The 20,541-nt window shown below is 41.0% G+C and overlaps 2 protein-coding genes across 2 annotated transcripts in view; both read right to left on the bottom strand.

Moving 5' to 3' along the window:
- LOC149820503 (VIN3-like protein 1) overlaps positions 1-20,106 on the bottom strand; it is a 40,544-nt gene extending 20,438 nt beyond the window's left edge. The window contains exons 1-2 of the mRNA XM_089982742.1: positions 19,866-20,106; positions 4,018-4,082 (exon numbers count right to left, since the gene is read on the bottom strand). Of these exons, the coding sequence (XP_089838868.1) occupies positions 4,018-4,048 (31 nt within the window). The 5' untranslated portion in view covers positions 4,049-4,082; positions 19,866-20,106. The remainder of the gene's footprint in view (positions 1-4,017; positions 4,083-19,865) is intronic.
- Positions 14,042-14,635, bottom strand: LOC149820504 (uncharacterized). The gene has a single exon (XM_089981813.1). It carries the CDS (start codon positions 14,633-14,635, stop codon positions 14,042-14,044), a length of 594 nt encoding a protein of 197 aa, XP_089837939.1.
- Positions 20,107-20,541: the final 435 nt, after the last annotated feature.

Raw genomic sequence — 20,541 nt, forward strand, 5'->3', positions numbered from 1 at the left:
CACCACAAAAGGAAGAGGCATCATCAAGTGGGTCACTCTCGTTGAACCAAATAATGGAAGCCCTTCAACCTCTTCTCAAGGGAGCTACATCCGGTGCCGCCGTGTCTACTTCTTCCATTCCAGGTAAAGTCCCTTGGCTTTTGGACTCAGGTGCATCCTTTCATATGTCCCCAAACATGTTTTCACTTTCCGATTATTCAAAAAATGCTTCTTTATCCTTTGTTTTCACTGCGGATGGAACTTCTCTTGAAATTAAAGGAATAGGTAATTTTGAAACTCAAGATTTTTTTATTCCAAAAATTAGATTTATACCTAAACTTAATTTAAATCTTCTTTTTGTTTCTCAACTCTCGGATCATGGTTGTGATATTAAATTTTCATGTGATAAATGTTTAATACAGGATCGTCTGTCCGGGAAATTGATTGGGGAAGGCTTTAGAAAAGGCGATTTATACTACATGGAATCTCTTCGAGTTCCAAAATCTTTTGTAATGTTGCCCGAAACAAAGATATAAACATGTGGCACAAAAGACTTGGTCATCCTAATATCACCAAGTTGTCTTACTTACATTTTGCAAAAGACCTATGTAAAAGTTCATTTTCTTGTAATGATTGTATTCTCGGAAAAATGAAAAGTTTACCTTTTGAGCAAAGAACTATGTTTTCATCAAAACCCTTTGAAATTGTTCATTCCGATGTTTGGGGATCAACACCTGTTGTCTCAAAAGGAGGTTTTTCTTATTATGTTATTTTTGTGGATGATTTCTCTAGATATTCATGGATCTTTTTTCTTAAATTTAAACATGAAGTCTTTTCATGCTTTAAAACTTTCCATTCGATGATCAAGAATCAATTTAATAGTAACATAAAGATTTTTAGAAGTGATTCTGGAGGAGAATATCTCTCCAACCAATTTAAAATATATCTTGAAGATCAAGGAATCATTCACCAAAGATCTTGTCCTAAAACCCCCCAACAGAATGGGTTGGCCGAAAGAAAACATAGACATATTATTGAGACCACTAGAACCCTTCTTATTTCTCAAAACATACCAAAAAAATTTTGGGCTGAAGCTGCTCTTGCTTCTGTTTATCTAATAAATCGTTTGCCTTCTAGAATATTAGGAAAAATATCCCCTTTTGAGATCTTGTATAAACTCGAACCAGATTATAATAGGTTACGGGTCTTCGGGTGTAAGTGTTTCATACTTACGGATAAGAATGACAAACTCTCTCCCAAGGCTATCCCCTGCGCTTTTCTTGGATATTCCGAAACTCAAAAGGGATTTCGATGCTATGATCTTCGAGAAGATAAATTATATGTTTCTAGAAATGTAACTTTTTTGGAAAATGAAAGTGGATTTGAAAAAAATGTTTCTCAACAAGAAAATTTTGATTATTCCTTCCTTTTTGACTTATTATCTAGTAATGATGATACATCCAGTGATGATGATATGTCATCAAACCTTGATGAGAACATTGAAAGTAATATCGAAGAGCATAACCAACAAGAAGACAGGATTTCTAGTGATCCTATAACATACTCTCGTAGAAACCAAGACACCTTTAGAAGTGCTATTGACCAATATAGTGAACTCATTCCTGTTCTCGATCACCGAAGGTCTGAGAGGAATAGGAGACCTCCCACTCGTTTTGTCTCCTTTGATTCCTTTTCGCCCCGATATAGGGCTTGTCTTAGTGCCATTCATTCTTATTTTGAACCAAGAAACTTTGAAGAAGCAAAGAAATGTATAGAATGGCAAGAAGCTATGCAAAATGAACTTAGTGCTCTTAAAAGGGCTGAAACGTGGGATTTTCAATCTCTACCTATAGGAAAGAAAACTATAGGTTGTCGATGGGTTTTTAAAGTTAAAACTAAGAGTGACGGATCACTTAAAAGGTATAAGGCTCGCTTAGTTGCAAAAGGGTATGGGCAAGAGTATGGGATTGATTATGAAGAAACTTTTGCTCCTGTAGCTCGAATGGTTACAGTTAGGTGTCTTATCACTATTGCATCTATCAAAAATTGGAATATCTTTCAAATGGATGTGAAAAATGCTTTTTTAAATGGTGATCTTAATGAAGAAGTGTATATGGATGCTCCACCTGGCATGGAGATCCCTAAAAATAAAGTCCTTCGTCTTCGAAAGGCCCTTTATGGTTTGAAACAGGCCCCCAAAGCCTGGTATGACAGATTTACCAGTGTAATGCTGGAAAATGGTTTCTCCTCATGTTATACTAATACTGCTCTATTTACTAGAAATCTAAAGCAGGGATTGTAATATTGTTATTATATGTTGATGACATGTTAATCACAGGTGATGATATACAAGGAGTCAAGGGTATTAAGTCCGTCTTGACTTCAAAATTTGAGATGTCAGACTTAGGCTTTCTGACATATTTTCTTGGAATTGAGGTTGCCTATTCGCAACGTGGTTATTTTCTATCTCAGTCTAAACTTGCTTGTGAGATTATTGACAGATCAGGGATTTCTGATGACAAAGTATGTGAAACTCCTGAAATTGTGGGAGCCAAAATGAAGATTGACGACGGTGTTCCTCTAACTGATCCTACTCCCTACCGACAGTTGGTAGGTTCTTTAATGTATCTTAGCATTACTCGACCCGATTTGTCACATGCTATACACATCGCCAGTCAATTTCAACATGCTCCTACAACCGTCCATATGGGTGTTGTACTTCGCATCATCAGATACTTGAAGGGAACAGTGAATAAGGGAGTATTCCTATCCTCTTCTTCTGAATTAAAATTGTTTGCTTATACTGACTCAGATTGGGGAGGTGACCCTAGTAACCGTCACTCCACCACTGGCTTTTGTATTTTTTTAGGAGAATCCTTGATCTCGTGGCGATGTAAAAAGCAACAGAAGGTTTCCTTATCATCCACTGAAGCCGAATACAGAGCCATGGCATCTACCACCATGGAAATAGTATGGATTCGACGTCTTTTGGAAGATATGGGAGTAGTTGTCAAAGAACCAACAAAGCTATGCTGTGACAATAAAAGTGCCATCTACATTGCCAAGAACCACACATTTCACGAGCGAACAAAGTATATAGATATGGATTGTCATTATGTCCGAGAGGAATACTTGAAGAAGGTCATTGATCTGCCATATGTGACATCTGAGTATCAACTTGCCGACTTCTTCACAAAAGCTCTATGTTCGCCCAGATTTCATTTCCTTCTTGACAAACTTGCGGTTATCACACCGTAAGTTTGAGGGGGGGTGTTAAAATGTAGCTCCTAAAATCATTGTAAATATAAATATATATATTTATATACATAGAGATATATTTACATATAATATATTATATGTACATATATCTCTATATATATAAATATATATATTTATATATTTTTACCCGAAAGGGCATTTCTGTCATTTCCTGTTTTGCGCATATTCACTTTTAGAATATGCTGTAATTTTCTTTTTATTTTTTACTTTTGTAATTTCTTTTTTTTTCTTTTTATTTTTGATTTCTTTTAAGTGCATTGGGGTCCCCCAATAGAGTCGTTGGGGCCCCCAACGGTCACAAATGTGACCGTTGGGGGCTCCCAACGACTCCTTTGGGAGCCCCCCCTTTGCACCTTCTAACATTTGTATAAATAGGGGTGTTCCCCCCTTGTATTTCCTAAGCTTGAGAGTCTCAAGCATTTGCTTTTATATATTGAAATACATGCATTATTGCATGTTTATTATTTATACACTTTTTGTGTATTTTGTTCAAGTGTTGTGAGAGTGCTTTCGTGCACTTCTTTTATAAGGTTTTTATGCTTGTTTATGTATTGTCTCTTCGTAGACAATTTCACAAGACTAACATAAATGAGACAAACAAGATCTGGGTTTCCCTTTCTCATATAAAACTACCAACATAAAGAAAATTTCTGTTGCAAGCTTTACAAATACAACCACAATCACTGAAGCAATTATTACTATTTATGTAATGCAATAAATAACAAATACAATAAGGAGAATGGAGGAATAGGTTCACACCTTCATCACATATTTTATCACGTAAATCCATCTCTCAAGTCTATGGAAGTACACAAGCATAATTCCTGGAAAAGTAAAATAACTAAATAAGCATTAACATCTTAACAGTCTTTCAAAGACACCAAACAGTTAATGCAAATTAATAAACTTGAAAAAACAGATGAACAAAGGATACCCCAAAAAGACAAGAAAAAACAAAATTAAGGTGAAAACCACAAGCCATAGTAAAACATAAAGAAGTCAATTTTGCTCATAAGCTCTTCTAACAAACAGAAGTACTTACATAACAATAATCTAAAGCACATCATCATGAATTCATAACAACTTCCACACAAAGCCAATGATGTATTCGCGATATCAATGGGTTAAATAGTAGACCAACCACACATAATGCAGTCTAACTGATTTATTCAGTGCACATAAACTATTTGACATTACAATCTCCATGATTTTTATCGATTCAAATTTCAAAGAATCTAGTAAATGATTGGTGAGCTAATCACATTCAAGATGTGAGGGAAGATTGATAAACCAATTTTCAGAAGAATCCAATAAGACCACCACAAATAGTAAACATCAAACTTGATTCATCACCTCCTCTAGGCCTCATCTGATGATAACTACTTTGTAATAGGGATTGGAAAAGATACTTATATTTCTGATATGAAAGAAACATTATCCAATTGTAGAAAAGTAAAGCGACAAGAAAAAGTTATCTTCTTGATGATCTACCACAAAATATTTAAATAAATGCCTCATAATAAAGACTTCTTAGGAGCAAAAATATCCAATCATGCGTCCTTAAGCTAGTTCCTTTATGCATTGTGCAAGAAGCTCTTCAATCTTGATGTGATTATATCACACATGTAAAATCAACATGATTGGGTGCCACCTTAAACGCGTTGCACGTGTAATAACCATTCGAATATTACTTCACAAAAACACCCATAGAGATGAGCATTAAATGTATTTTCAAGAGGTTCACAAATTCAATAATTTTTCCAAGAGAAACCGGAAAAACTTTTAGTTTCCCTTCCTACTATAGAACTAAAAAACACAAAAGAGAAAGAGAAAAGATGCCTAATAAAGAGTGTTGTTCCTACTTTGGGGATTAGTTCCTATCATTAAGATGATAGGGTTAATCTTCTCAGCTCTTAAAGACTCCAACATAGTTTTGTCATTCATGGACAAATTATTACCTTCAAACTACCATTTAAAAGCATGCAGGCATTCTTCTTCACATTGCAAACAACTGTTATGTTGCATTGTTGCAAAATCATGCCTGATCCACCATGACAGTCATATAAAAAGCATACACACATATACATTCATACAAATATGTCTGTGTGATGCATGTAAGAATGATTCTATATGTGCACTTGAGTGCATTAGGATAAGGCTTGATGATGGTGGCAATGAGAATGGTATATACATTTTTTATGACAAGGAACCCTCACCGAGCAATGGGTCACTTAGTGGGCCCGCCCTCCTCAAGGTAAACCTCAGGTGGGGTCACCGATACCCAATCCTAGGGCTGGTAAACGAACCGAGCAACTCGTGTCTTGGCTCGGTTCGGCTCATCCTAAACTCATTCATGTTCAGCCAGTGTTATTAAAAACGCGCCTCAAGGCGCAAAAAAACGCGCCTCACCTCAAGGCAAGGGGCTTTATGCCTTGAGGCGCATGTATAAAGCGCAAAAGCCCCGAGGCATGCGCTTCATAGGCCTTGAGGCGCACCTCAAAATGAGGCGCATATGCCTCGTTGCTTTTGGTCAAATGAGGGTCAAACCCCTCATTTGACCAAAATTTAGGGCTTAAACAAAGGGCCCCGACCCTAATTAGGATCGGGGCCCTTTTATTTTTTTGATAGCTCTCATTTTTTTCTCACGCCTCTCTCTTTCTCTGTTTTTTTTCTCACGCAGCCTCTCTCTCTCTCATCTCTCACGCAGCCTCTCTCTCTCTCTCTCTCTCTCTCTCTCTCTCTCTCTCTCTCTCTCTCGTCTCTCACGCAGCTTCTCTCTCTCTCGTCTCTCACAGCAGTCTCTCTCTCTCGTGGTGGAGCCCGAAAACAGGTACTGTTTGTTAAAATATGTAATCTCATAGACATGTAATGTTTTATCTCCTTTCTAGTTAGGATTTTTTGTTTAATTAATTCTAGTTAAAATACAACTAGAATTAGCCAAACCAGTCCATCATTGGACTGATTTGGCCTTTACCTTTTTGACGTCAAAAAGGTACCTTTTTGACGTCAAAAAGGTACCTTTTTGACCAAGTCAAAAAGGTAAATCCAAAAAGAGTTGTTGGACTCCCCAACAGCTCTATTAGAGCCGTTGGAGAGTCCAACAGCTCTCTTAAGGCTTCTCTCTACCTCTTTATAAATATGGGGCTATTCCCCTTGTAAATACTCACTCTTGTTTTGGGTTTTTATCTCAAATCAATAAAATTGTTTATTTTTCATTTTTATACCCGTTTCGGGTTGTGTGTATTCTTAAGTTCTCTTTGTGAACCTTTGTGGTTCTTATGATGTATTTGTGAGAACTTGTTGAGAGACATTTGTTGTAGCGTATTTTTTCACTTTCTTACATGGTATCAGAGCAAGGTCGGTGGACGTGTATTGGAAAGTGTGTCATGCAACTACTCTTCAAGAAAGTGAAGTCTCTTTGAAGGAGTGCTCGTGTGTAGCCTTGAAGGGCGTGGAAGGCTACTTATTTTCGATCTTTGTGGTTAAAATATTCCTCATCCCACTTGCTTTTCTTCTTCTCCTCTCATTCCCAAGCTTGTAAAATGGATGACAATGATAATGTCACCATTAAATCCATAAAACTCAACGATTCAAACTATGTAACATGGGCTTCAATCATGAAGCATCTTATTTGGGGAAAGGGTCTATGGGGCTTAGTTGATGGAACCGATAAGGAACCTAAACTAACGCTCACTAAAGAAGAAGGTGGAAGAGAAATACCTCTTTTGGAGGTGGAAAAAACTAAGGTCATCTCCACATATGAAAATGAATGGAAAGAATGGAGAATGGGTCACGCCAAGATCATGTCTTGGCTAATTTCTAGTGTAGAAATAAAGAAGTGTTCAAGTCTCGCAAAATTTGAACATGCTAATGATGCGTGGGAATATCTTAAGAGAATGTATTCTCTTAAAGATATTGCTCATATATGTAACTTACAAAAAAAGGTTCGGAATATGGTTCAAGGAGAGAGCAGTATTAGAGAATACTACAATAGCTTATCCGAACTATGGGAAGAGTTGGCTCTTCTTGAACCAAAGTAGCATTGTCCACAAGACATTGAGCTTCGCCAAAATCAAGTAAATGCGGAGCATTTTTTTCAATTTATAAATGGGTTGAGACCCGAATTTGAATCAACCAAGTCCGCTCTTCTACATCGGGGAAATGTTCCCTCTATTGAAGATACCATTGAAGAGCTAAGTATGGAAGAAAATAGACTCAAGAAACGAGTCGACAAAAGCGATGATGATACAGTTTTAGCTGTATCTAGACCAGGTAATCACATTCGCACATACAAACCTCCACATATTGGGAGAATAAACAATGAAAGGCAAGGAGGCGATTTTGAAAGGAGAAAAGTTATTTGTTATTACTGTCATGAACCCGGACATGTTACAACTTACTGTCCAAAGTTGAAAAAATCTTATGAGAAGAAGATAGCTGTTGTTGAATCAAAAGAATCAAATGAGACATCCATTGGAAACATGTCCCTGTCTCAGCTGGTGGAGGCTCTACAACCTCTTCTTAAAGGAACTTCTCCCTCAGCTGGAGTTGCGATCTCTTCTGTTGGCACCTCCGATCCAGGTAAACCCCTATGGCTTCTTGACTCTGGTGCTTCTTTTCACATGACACCAAATTTAAAATTATTGTCGCATTGTTATGACTTAAGTGGATCGAGTGTTTTTACTGCGGATGGAACATCCCTTCAGATAAAAGGAATAGGAAATTTCGAAAATAACTCTCAAAACTCAAAAGGATTTTGTGTTCCAAAGATTAGATATATTCCCAAACTTAATCTAAATCTCTTATCTGTTTCTCAATTAACTGATCATGGGTGTAATGTTTCCTTCTCTTCTCATGATTGTCAAGTACAGGATCACCAGTCAGGGAAGCTGATTGGGAAAGGCCATAGAGAAGGAGGCTTATATTACATGGATTTTTTGGAATTACCCAAGAAAACATTATGCTGCAATGTTCAAAAAGTAGGCTTGGATCTTTTACACCAAAGATTTGGTCACCCTTGTATATCCAAGTTTCAGTACTTTCCAAACATGGAAAAAAATTGTAATTTTGAAACTTTCACTTGTGAAAAATGTATTCTTGGAAAAATGAAACGACTAGCATTTCAAGAAAGAACTTTTGTCTCCACTCGACCACTTGAATTAATTCACTCTGATGTTTGGGGTCCTGCACCAGTTACGTCAAAAGGTGGGTTTTATACTATGTAATTTTTGTGGATGACTTTACACGATATACCTGGATTTACTTTCTCAAACACAAATTTGAAGTGTTCTCTTTTTTTTTCAAATATTTCATAATATGGTCAAAAATCAATTTAAGAATGATATTTCAATATTTCGCACTGATTCAGAGGGAGAATTTTTATCAACTAAATTTAAAGAATATTTGAACTCACATGGAATTTCACACCAAAAATCTTGTCCCTATACCCCTCAACAAAATGGGTTAGCTGAGAGAAAACACAGACACATTATAGAAACAACTAAAACACTACTTATCACACATCAAGTTCCTAAAGTTTTTTGGGCCGAAGCTATTTTAACTGTTGTGTATCTTATTAATAGGATGCCCTCATCCTCAATAAAGAATATTTCTCCTACTGAAAAGCTTTATAAACAAAAAATCCTAACTAGAAAGGAGATAAAACATTACATGTCTATGAGATTACATATTTTAACAAGATAAAACATTACATGTCTATGAGATTACATATTTTAACACTGTTTCTATCTCATCTCTCATTTTTTTCTTACAAGCAGTCTGTAGAAAACAGTTTCTCCTTGCCTAGACATTGCAGTTTGCATTTCCCATAGACAAAATAAGGAAAATGAAAATGGTGTACATGCATCTTTTCTTGAGAAAAAAAAGGTTTACGTGCATAGCCTAAAGTTAGTTTTTCTGCACCTTATTTCCAAAGCCAATAAAATATCATGAGTCCATAATAGGGAAAAACTATTGCTGACCTATTCAAATGAATTTGTGACAGTTGTCAAGTACTGAAGGGGTGATTTTAACAGCTTAATGTAAATTTTCTGAATTTTCTTAGAAGCCATCATATTCGGCCAGTTAAAGGAATTCTTAGCTTGGTATATTGGTCTCTCTAGGAATGTTCTATATCTATGGTGATGATGGATATATCATGTTTATCAACATCAACACATGTGAAACAGTTGTCTTTGCGTGCTCACAGATCAGTTTGATCTTCTGGATGTTTTATCGGCAACCTGTGATGGAATGCCAGTCCCTTCTTTTACACATAAGATTGATGACTAAATAGATTATCTAAACTACCTTTACTGCTGGTAAATATCTGTAAAATTTAAAAAAGTGTTTCCAGTACTTAATGTTTTCTGATAAAACACATACAGTCTCTCTCTCTCTCTCTCTCTCTCTCTCTCTCTCTCTCTCTCTCTCTCTCTCTCTCATGCTTAGAAGATTCCCCTTAAAGGGATTCACGTTTAGGAGTTGATTTGCATTTCTTGGATATGTGATGAAATGAATTGTCAATGCCCCTACAGAAGAGGGAAGGATTAGATGGTGAACATCTTCACCATAATTGAGAAACATGCAATTGTTTCTTTGCAAATCATAAACGATAACTTATATAGTTTGTGATGGTGAGTGTCATCTCACATATGTTTTCCATACTCCCTAACATTTTCTTTTCATAGGGGTGTTTCATTTGTAGTATTCATTCTATTGAAGCTGTTTCAGGTGCCTCTTGGCAACACATTATTGTAATTTATGACTCTTGGTTCCCTCTTCTGGAAGTATTGGAACTTTCTCATCGTTAAATTGGAACTTTCTCACCTTTGGCTGGCATTGGATTGCCTGGAAACAGGTAGGGTGTTCCTCGACATGACAGTCACCACCACCTTACTGATACTGGAATGTTCCTAGAAAATGCTTTAGTATAAAATCTTAATGCTTTAGGAAAAAATTAAATACTTGATACAAAATTTAAAAAATAAGATTAAGGTTTTATTTTTGTATAAATACTTGATATACAGGGAGGGAGTTTGTTGATGAATAAAAATTATTATTTTTCTTGAATTTATACAGAGATTTTATTTATTTCCAATGTTAATTTTAAGTATTTGCTTCATCAATAAAGCATTTTTTATTTATTTGTAATTTTAGATTTTTTTTATAGTTTTTTTAAGTTTAAATTTTTTTTTTGAGGCTTACGCCTTGCCTCAGATTTTGGTGGAGTGGCTCACTACGCCTCAACGCTTTTCACAACACTGTGTTCAGCTCATTTGAATGGCAAGCTGAACATGAGCTCGTTCGTTATACATTGCCGAGTCGAGCACGAACAAAGGGTGTTCGTCTCAGCTTGGCTCATATAAGCTCGTTTAGATAGCTTATGTAGAATTTGTTGTACTATATATCTAAAAAGCATGTTAGCTCAACTGGGTTGTTGGGCTTACTTGCATGTAACAGGTCGGGAGTTCCATTCCTGATATGCACCCTTTAAAAAAATATTTTTTTATTTAGGCGAGCCAGCTCAGACTCAGCTTGTTTGGCTCGGGCCTATACGAGCTGAGGTCGGATCGGCTCGCATAGAGTCATACAAGCTGAGTCCGAACACTATATGGCTGTAAACAAGCAGAGCCCGAACAGCCCCTGTTCGGTTCATTTGGCTCGTTAACCAGCCCTACCCAAGCCCTTACGGAGCTGATGCAGCCTTCAGCGGGTTTTGTTAATGGCAGCGAGGACACGGCCACCTGATGCGATCTCCAACCCTTGCGTGGCCTTGATGGAGGTTGGGAAGGCACGACTGTATACAGTCGTGAGCTGAACAGGCTAAAACAATAATGCTCACCCAGACGGTGATGCTTGAATTTATTTATTGAACAGGTTACTAATAAAAAAAATTGAAGGAAAAGGCAAACAACGAACAACAAAAGAAAAATGGAGAAAATGACGGAAACAAAAAGGGAGGCTGCTCAAAAGAAAACTGCGGTTATTCTTCCCAAAAAATTGTCCTTTACGCAACCCTAAACAGTGTTTTTAAAGATGGCCACAGGATCTGGGTCTCGGGTCTGAATCCAAACCCGGACCCGAGAAGGCTTCAATTCGGGACTGGATAGGTGTCGAGCCGGGTCTTCCCTTTTCTGGAGTAGGTGTGCGTTATCTTCCTGCATCGAGTCAACTCACCTGTGGTCGGATCCTGCTGCTGGATCCAATCGTCCATTCCAAATGGTGGGTCGGGTTCCCTGGCCTTGACAGGGTCACATGGTACTAGTACCGCCTCCTCTGCATCATTCTCCCCTGGTTGGGAAGAAGTCGGCTCCGACGACTTGTTGTCCCTACAGTAAGCATACAGATCAAACACATTGAAAATCGGGGAAATGTTTCAATCGTTGGGCAGTTCTAGGAGGTAGGCATTCAGACCTAATCGTTGTAGGACCTTGAATGAACCATATTTCTTAGGGCTCAGTTTACTATAAGTGCCCACGGGAAAACGCTCAGGACGCAGGTAAACCCAAACAAACTGACCAACTTGAAATTGAATGTCGCGACGACCTTGGTCAACGAAGGCTTTGTACGCTTTGTAACTCTCAATGAGTTTAGCCCGGACTTGCCTATGTATATCACACATGTATTCAATGGCATCAAAGGCGTCTAGGGCTGGGTTGTGGAGACTGGACACTGGAGCTAGATCGACGACATGAGTGGGCGACTGACCATAAACCACTTGAAAAGAAGACTTGCCCGTGGACCTATTGATGGAACTGTTATACGCAAACTCGGCTTGAGGCAAGACTAGATCCCAGGTTTTGACATTTTCCCCTACTAGGCTCCGTAACAAGTTTCCTAAGGTGCGGTTCACAACTTCGGTTTGGCCATCGGTCTGGGGGGTGGAACGCACTACTGAACTGAAGCTTGGTCTTCAATAAGGCCCATAACGATTTCCAAAAGTGACTCATAAAACACATGTCACGATCAGAAGTGATTGTGTGGGGTAGACCATGGAAGCGGGCGACGTCCTTGAAATAATAGGACGCTACTAAAGAGGCATCGGTGGTTCGCTTACACGGGACAAAATTAGCCATTTTGGAGAACCGGTCAACAACGACTAAAATTGAATCAAAACGACATAGCGTTCTGGGAAGGCCCACGATAAAATTCATGGATACGTGCTCCCACGGTCGTTCAGGAATGGGTAACGGAGTATACAGACCACTATTCTGACGATGACCCTTAGACACTTGACACACATGACAACCTTGAATGAACTTAACAACATCTTTGCGCATTTTGGGCCAAAAGTATCGTTCATCTAACAGAGTGAATGTCTTATCATGTCCGAAGTGCCCTGCTAACCCTCCCTCATGTAATTCAAAAATCAACTGAAGCCTAAGGGAGAAATCAGGCACACATAATTTGTTCCCACGAAAGAGGTAACCATTATGAACACTAAAACGGTGGTCCATGGTGCGATCTGAAGAGATGCATCCCTCCCAGACTTGCTGGAAATCAGGGTCTGTGTGGTATAATTCCTTGCACTGCTCGAACCCAATGACCTGCACTGACATAGTCATCAGGAGGTTGTTCTTCCTACTAAGAGCGCCAGCCACCTTGTTCAAAGTACTAGATTGATGGCGTATCGAGAAAGTGTACTCTTGCAAGAAGCTGACCCACTTGGCATGACGAGCACTCAACTTCTTTTGACTATTCAGATACTTCACTGCCTCATGGTCCGTGTACAAGACAAATTCCTTATAAATAAGATAATGGCTCCAATAACAAAGGGCTTGTATCATGGCATAAAACTCAACATCGTAAGTGGAATACTGGCACCTGGCCTGAGTCAGCTTCTCACTAAAGAAAGCAACAGGTTTACGATTCTGACTCAAGACTGCGCCAATTCCCACCTTGGAGGCATCGCACTCAACCTCAAAGACCGCACTAAAATCAGGAAGGGCTAAGACAAGAGCAATGGTCATTTTCTCTTTGATGATCGTAAAGGTCTTTCCCGCAGCAGGCGTCCAATGAAAACTAGTACCCTTGAGGCACTCCGTGATGGGGGCCATGAGGGTGTTGAAGTTTCTCACGAAACGTCGGTAAAAAGTGGTTAACCCATGAAAACTACGGATCTCTCCTATATTCTTTGGGATAGGCCAATCGACCATCGCACGAACTTTCGCGAGGTCTGCCTTAACTCCATCAGATGACACAATAAAGCCTAGGAATACAACACGGAACGTTATGAACTCACACTTTTTCGCATTGACATGCAATTTTTCTTTCCTCAAAATTTCTAAGACCTGACGCAAGTGACTCAAATGGTCAGATAAAGACGAATTATAAATCAAAATATCATCAAAATATACCACGACAAACTTTCCTATACAAGGGCGTAGCACTTGGGTCATCATATTCATGAAAGTACTTGGGGGCATTAGATAGCCCAAATGGCATGACTAACCACTCATACAACCCATCACGTGTCTTGAATGCAGTCTTTCACTCATCCCCTCCCGGATACGAATCTGGTGATACCCACTTTTTAAATCGATTTTGGAGAAAATGGAAGCACCATCCAACATATCAAACATATCATTCAAACGAGGGATAGGAAAACGGTATTTGACACTGAAGTGGTTTATGGCTTGACTATCTACACACATGCGCATGGACCCATCTTTCTTAAGGGTGAGCAGGGCGGGTACCGCGCAAGGGCTCACACTTTCACGAATAAAGCCCTTTTGTAGTAACTCCTGGACCTGCCTCAACAACTCGGCATGCTCGGAAGGGTTCATACGATACGCAGGGAGATTGGGAGACTCGACCCTGGCACAAAATCGATAGCATGCTGCACGACACGCATGGAAGGAAGACCATCTGGAAGGTCATCTGGCATAATGTCGCTAAACTCCTCAATAAGGGGGCCGATGTCCGTAGGAACTAGTAACGACGTACTCATCGACGGCTTAGCCACCACAGCATAACAATAACCATCCTCCTGACATTGGTTCAAGAAAGACCGGTAGGATAGCCTTGCCAGCCGGGGAACTCGCTCAGGCTTGTCTACCATGGGAAACCCCGTCTCCTTGATGGGGAGAAGGATTATCTTATGACCTTTAAATATAAATGAGTGTGTGTTTCTATGGCCATCATGAATGGTCTTGCGATCAAACTGCCAAGGACGACCCAACAGGATGTGACACGCACTCATAGGGGCTACATCACACCACACTTCATCGTGGTAGTGCTCCCCCATGGAGAACTGAACTAAACAACGTTGGGTGATGGGAACCTCGTTTCCTTTCTTGAACCACGCCATCTTGTATGGGTGAGACAATTTCTCTATTCTCAGATTCAAGGTAGACACAACGCTCTCGGACACCATGTTCTCACAAACACTAGTGTCGATAATAACATCACATGCATGACCCTCACAGCTGCATCGGGTTCTAAAGATGTTCCGTAGTCATTTTGCAGGGGTCGACTCACAGGGTGCGGTCAAGACATGACAGATGGATAATAAATTTTCGACGTTGTCGTCGAACTCTACGACTTCCCTCTCATCCTCATCCTCGACCAAAGACTCACTCTCACTCTCAGATGCTGACTCCACAATACCTTCGACGAGATGGGTGTTCTTGTCCACAGTGGGGCACCTAGACGCGACATGCCCTAACTCCTGACACCTAAAACAACGGATGGTAGAATCACTAGGTTTGGCTTTAGACCGGGTATTGAATGCGGGTCCGGACGGATCAGGTTTGCTAAGTTCTGCTCTAGGGGTAGACTTTGAGTCCTCCTTCCTAGGAGAGCTTGCTCCCCTAGTTGGGAAACTCGACTTGGGTCGACTGGATTGTTCACTACGGGAGGTACTCCTTGTAGGCTCTCTCGGCGTGATCTGAATGCACGAATTTTGACTGCATCAATCTCTATATCTCCTCCCACGACTGTACACGCTCTAGTCCATGCCGCTCTCTCGATCGTTGCAGCTCCACCCACCATGTCTGTACTAATCCTCTAAACCGAGTAGACGCTAGAGAGACACGACGGTGCTCAGCTATGGTGTGGTAGTCAAAGAAAAATTGTACGGCATAAGACCAGTCAAAGAACTGCTCCGCGTCGAACCGCCCCGCAAACTCCGAAAGATCCAGCTTCACCCCATAAGTGGAGGGATGCTCAAATGCTCTCTGCTGACGAGCCTCCACCATTCTTGCAGGATACTCGTTCCAGAAAGCGTCATCGTCTCACACTGCTTCATTGTCCTCTATGTGGTACTGCTCGCCTAGATGCTGGTGCTGACGAACTCCACCTAGGGGTGGTCGACGCTCAGGTCGCGCCGCTCTCTGTTGAAACTGTCGCGGTCTGGTTTGCCCGCGGGTGGGGGTCGTCTGTGGCTGTCGTTGTTGCACTGGTATGTAAGAGGGTCCTACTAAAGGTGGATGGTTGTGTTGGGTCTCTGGCTCTAAATGGGTAGGAAAGGGGTAGTACGGGTTTGGGTTATGATAATGGTGTAGGATCGGGCGAGGTACTCGGTTTTGGATCGGGAAGGGGTTATTGGGTTGGTTAGAGTTCGGGTATCGGGTTGGGTTGGTGTAAGACAGGGATGGTTCGCCCGAATGGGTATGGATCGGGCCTAATCCTAAACTACTCGTCGGACCCAGATTTGGATAGGTCGGATCGGGGATCGAGTTGCGGAGATAAAAGGTTTGGTTTGAACTCGATCCACGATTCATATGAATATGGGTCTGGTTTTGACCCAGCTCAAGATCAAGCTGGAGCTCCGTCCGGGTCTGATACAAGTTTGGTTCGGCATGGGATCCATTTTGGGGTTCAAAATTCACGGGTTGGGTCGGATTCGAAGCGAACTGCAAACCAAACCCAACTGGGTAGGCTGGGTATGGGGCTGCAAGACCCGGACCCGCTCCTGAGAACCCAAAGGGTGGTCCTCGGTAATCGGGTCTGACTCGATTAAAATAAGTTCCTGACCGGTCCCTGAGGGGTCAGGTACGGACCACAGGGGATCGATCCCCTTAGTCTTCGAGTTGCCTGCGACCACACCCCCTCGCGCGGGCACTGGGAGGGTTGACAAACCCATCCCTGCGCGAGCTGACGCTGGCACACCCACGGACTGATCCGGCGTCACACTCGGGCCATGCAGTCCGGGTCCAGCCTGCATTCCCAGGTGCGTGGGTTGATGCCAGGCATGCGGGTTCACGCCAGTGAGGGGAGGATCTCCAAGAGGCCCTGGGGTCAGCTGCATCGCAGTTGCACCAGAGTTCAGGGTTGGCGTACCTTGCTGAAGCATCTCTCGATAGGTAGTCCTGCGCAAACCTTCCCCAAAACCCTCCAGAGATACCGCAGGCTGAGGACCCAGTTGGGCTGGGTCGATCGATGCAGCTGTGACAATGCTTACTGTGCCATCGCCCACGGTGGTACCCACTGGTTGGGCTGTCGCTAGGTTCGATCCTGCAGTCGATTCGATGGCGACGAGTCGACAGTCAATCCCATCCAGCCACTTTGTGATCCCAGCCATTTCTTTGTTCATGCGCAGCATATTCTCTTGCATCTTTGTCATCATCTCCATCATGCGCATCATTGGGTCTTCGGTATCGACTTCTTCCTGTTCCTTGTCGCGTGTCGGATCATTCCTCGCCTGTTGAGCCATGTGGCTGCCGAAGGAGGATGTCTGGGCTCTGATACCAAGTTGATGCAGCCTTCAACGGGTTTTGTTAATGGCAGCGAGGACACGCCCACCTGATGCGATCTCCAACCCTCGCGTGGCCTTGATGGAGGTTGGGAAGGCACGACTGTATACAGTCGTGAGCTGAACAGGCTAAAACAATAATGCTCACCCAGACGGTGATGCTTGAATTTATTTATATCAATGCCAAATGTCAATGAACAGGTTACTGATAAAAAAATTGAAGGAAAAGGCAAACAACGAACAGTAAAAGAAAAATGGAGAAAATGACAGGGAAACAAAAAGGGAGGCTGCTCAAAAGAAAACTGTGATTATTCTTCCCAAATTGTCCTTCACGCAACCCTAAACAGTGTTTTTAAAGATGGCCACTGGATCCAGGTCTCGGGTCTAAATCCGGACCCGAACCCAAGAAGGCTTTAATTCGGGACTGGATCAGTGTCGAGCCGGGTCTTCCCTTTTCAGGAGTAGGTGCGCGTTATCTTCCTGCATCGAGTCAACTCACCTGTGGTCGGATCCTGCTGCTGGATCCGATCGTCCATTCCAAATGGTGGATCGGGTTCCCTGGCCGTGCCAGGGTCACATGGTACTGGTACCGCCTGCTCTGCATCAGGAGCCCAGCAGTTAAAGGCACCCGCACACCCAGTGGGAGTCGAACCTGGGAAGAAGGGTTAACACCTTCTCCTCAGACTTGTTGCCGCTCAGGCAACCAGGCGGGTGAATGGTATATACATTTTAATATATATTAATAGTATACACAAAAACATGCATGCATACACATACACATCTATGTACATACATTAATACCTACATGCATGTGTGCATGCATAAACCTTTTGTATCAATGTGTGTTCAACTAGCACAGAATTACTCCAGAATGTTCAGTTAGAATAAGAAATCTTCATTCACTTGTAATGCTGGATTATGGATTTCTGCTCAGGATGCAAATAGAGCACCCTACAGCTGTTTCACACCAACATAACCTCCATCTTCGCCTTCACTACCGCACAACAAGACCCACATTTCCATTTCCATAACTACCTTTATTCACCACTTTAACCATCAGCACCCACTATGGACAGACACCAGACCGGCTAGCACTAATGGGTTTTGGCACCTGACGACTGGTTGAGCTTCAGCCCAAGTCAACAACAGATCCAAGTAGCCAACTGACCAAGATGCAGATAATCAGGCTAGGCTCGAGTCAGGGTTGAAAATACTTTTTGGATCATTCCCGCAAATTCAATATAGCATCAAGCCTGAAAGGAACTAAGCCTAAGCACAGGCCAACCATACTCGCAAATATAAGTCTCAGCTCGGCTATATATCCGCAAGGCAAATTCTTGCGATAATATAGGTTTAGTTGATAAATCTCGGGAAAATCTTGGTGCTTAAATTTTTTTAAATATATAAATATATATTGTAGACATAAGTAATAAAATAAAATGTTTAGATAATAAAATATACATATAATAAAAGAAATAAAAATATAAAACAAAGAGGAAAAAACATATTTAAGATATAAACAAAAATAAAAAGTAAAAGTAACTAAAAATATCATGATATTATAGCAATAATATCTCTGTAAAATTATTTCTGAAAACATCACAATATTTTCCTTTTAAATAATTAACAGAAAAAACCATATATCGGCGATATTTTCAATATAGCGGCTATATCTGTGACCATGCCAATAACTTAACATGTCAGGGTCAGTTTAGTCCTAGTTCTTTTCCAGGATTGCATGTCCAACCACACCCTGGCCTAGCCTCATGGTATGCCACCCCTCTCACAACAAACACGTCACTCATGAACACCTTGTCCCTAGGTACCATCCCATTACTAATCCCTATCAACACAAACCTCACATCTGTAACCAACATATTGCATGCTCAACAATGCAGTATCAACGGCAACAGCACATTAATTGATGGTCAATGCAGTCAGTGCCTGGACAGTGATTGCTCCAACACCTTCTCCCATCTTTACCAGACCCACCCGTTTGTGCCCTCTCTTTTGTCATCCTTCCTTCCAAAAAAAAAAGAACTCTTATAACATAACAAGAAAAGAGCATACCCCAAACTCTTTTCTGGGTGATCCTTTTTTTCTGAACCTCCTTGGTTACCCTAGTCGCTCCGCTAATTACAGACCAATATGTACATGACCCTCCTGCAGATGACATGCGAATTCAACATGTATCATGGTCCTAATAACAGATCGATCCATCCATCTTTGAACAAATCTCCCTACCGCAAATGAATTAATCTCCAATAAATTCAATTAACAGAAACAAGTCTCCCTACCATATACAAATAAAATCTCTAACAAACTCAATCAAAAGCATGAAACCCACCGCTCCTCTTTTACCAGAAGATCAAAGAAAAACATAGATGCCCACATAAAAGAAAACGGACATAAAATCATACAATAATAATAAAAAGAGGCATCCCGAAAAGGAAAGCACTGCTCATTCATGGTAATAAATTCAAATCCGCTTCAAGAATGCTAAGGAGGAACAACATAAACAGAGGAAACAAAATGCAAATGAAGCAGAGTGAACAACCTTAAAAATTCACATAGCCCCAAATAAAAAACCGAAACAAAATAGGATTTTTCAAAGTTAAATATTCACAAAATCAGCTTATAACCCAGAAAGAAAGCACATATCAACTACCACCAACCAACCAACATTGAAAAGAAAAACAAATTCACATAACAAAAAACCCGATTTCCGACAACAAAAGAAGAAACCAAATATTCCCAACTTCAAAACTCACGATAAAAGAAGAAAAAACACAAATTTTCATAAAAAACAAACACAAAAAATCAAATAAACGAAAAATCTTCCGTCAGATTCACCGCAACTAATGCGCCAAAAAGCCAGACAAAGAAAGAGAGAAAGGGTTTCCCCACATACCCCGAACAGAAGCGTGCCAAAGGGAACTCCATGCTAGGGCCGAAAACTGAGACACCCACCAACTCACAGCCTGAAAAACCCTACTAATCGAAGAACCCAACTACAAAAAAACGTGCTACAACCAGCCAGGTCGATCCCCCAGCCCCGAATCGCCACCAACAAGAAGAAAAGTCGCAACTTGGTGGAGAGAGAGAGAAGGAAGAGGAGGGTGGTAACATGGGGGAATCGATGTGACCGCCAGATATCGCTATCGGACTCTCCCTCTTCGGCGAATGGTCGTATTACAACGACACCAATGTTAGTTGCAATCAATTTTGTTTCTCTCTCTCTCTTCTCATGTCGTTTCTCTCTCTCTCCTCTTGTTGTTTCTCTCCTCTCGTCTCTCTCTCCGCTCTCCGTCCTCGCTCACCCTTGATGCTATGGTTTTTTTTTTTTGAAAGAACACCCTTCAAAATACCAACAAGCATTTGAAACACCCTTGTCTCGACTCGATTCGAGTCAACATAGTCCGAGACACCCTGGCTGGACTCGGTCAGAGTCAAAGCTGGCCCAGCCTGATGGAGAATCACTCAACCTTGGTTAAGACCATTGTTAGCAGATTGTCAACCTTAGTCATGACCATGTAGCAGGCTGACCTAGCTTCCTGAGTCTAGATTGTGGGCTCAGCCTTGCACTT

Source organism: Nuphar pumila, chromosome 12, assembly GCF_984573655.1.
Source record: "Nuphar pumila chromosome 12, dmNupPumi1.hap1.1, whole genome shotgun sequence".
Taxonomy (NCBI): Eukaryota; Viridiplantae; Streptophyta; class Magnoliopsida; order Nymphaeales; family Nymphaeaceae; genus Nuphar; species Nuphar pumila.

Excerpts from the sequence above, each read along its gene's own strand:
- LOC149820504 (XM_089981813.1), bottom strand. The coding sequence starts at position 14,635 with ATGGTGTCCGAGAGCGTTGTGTCTACCTTGAATCTGAGAATAGAGAAA.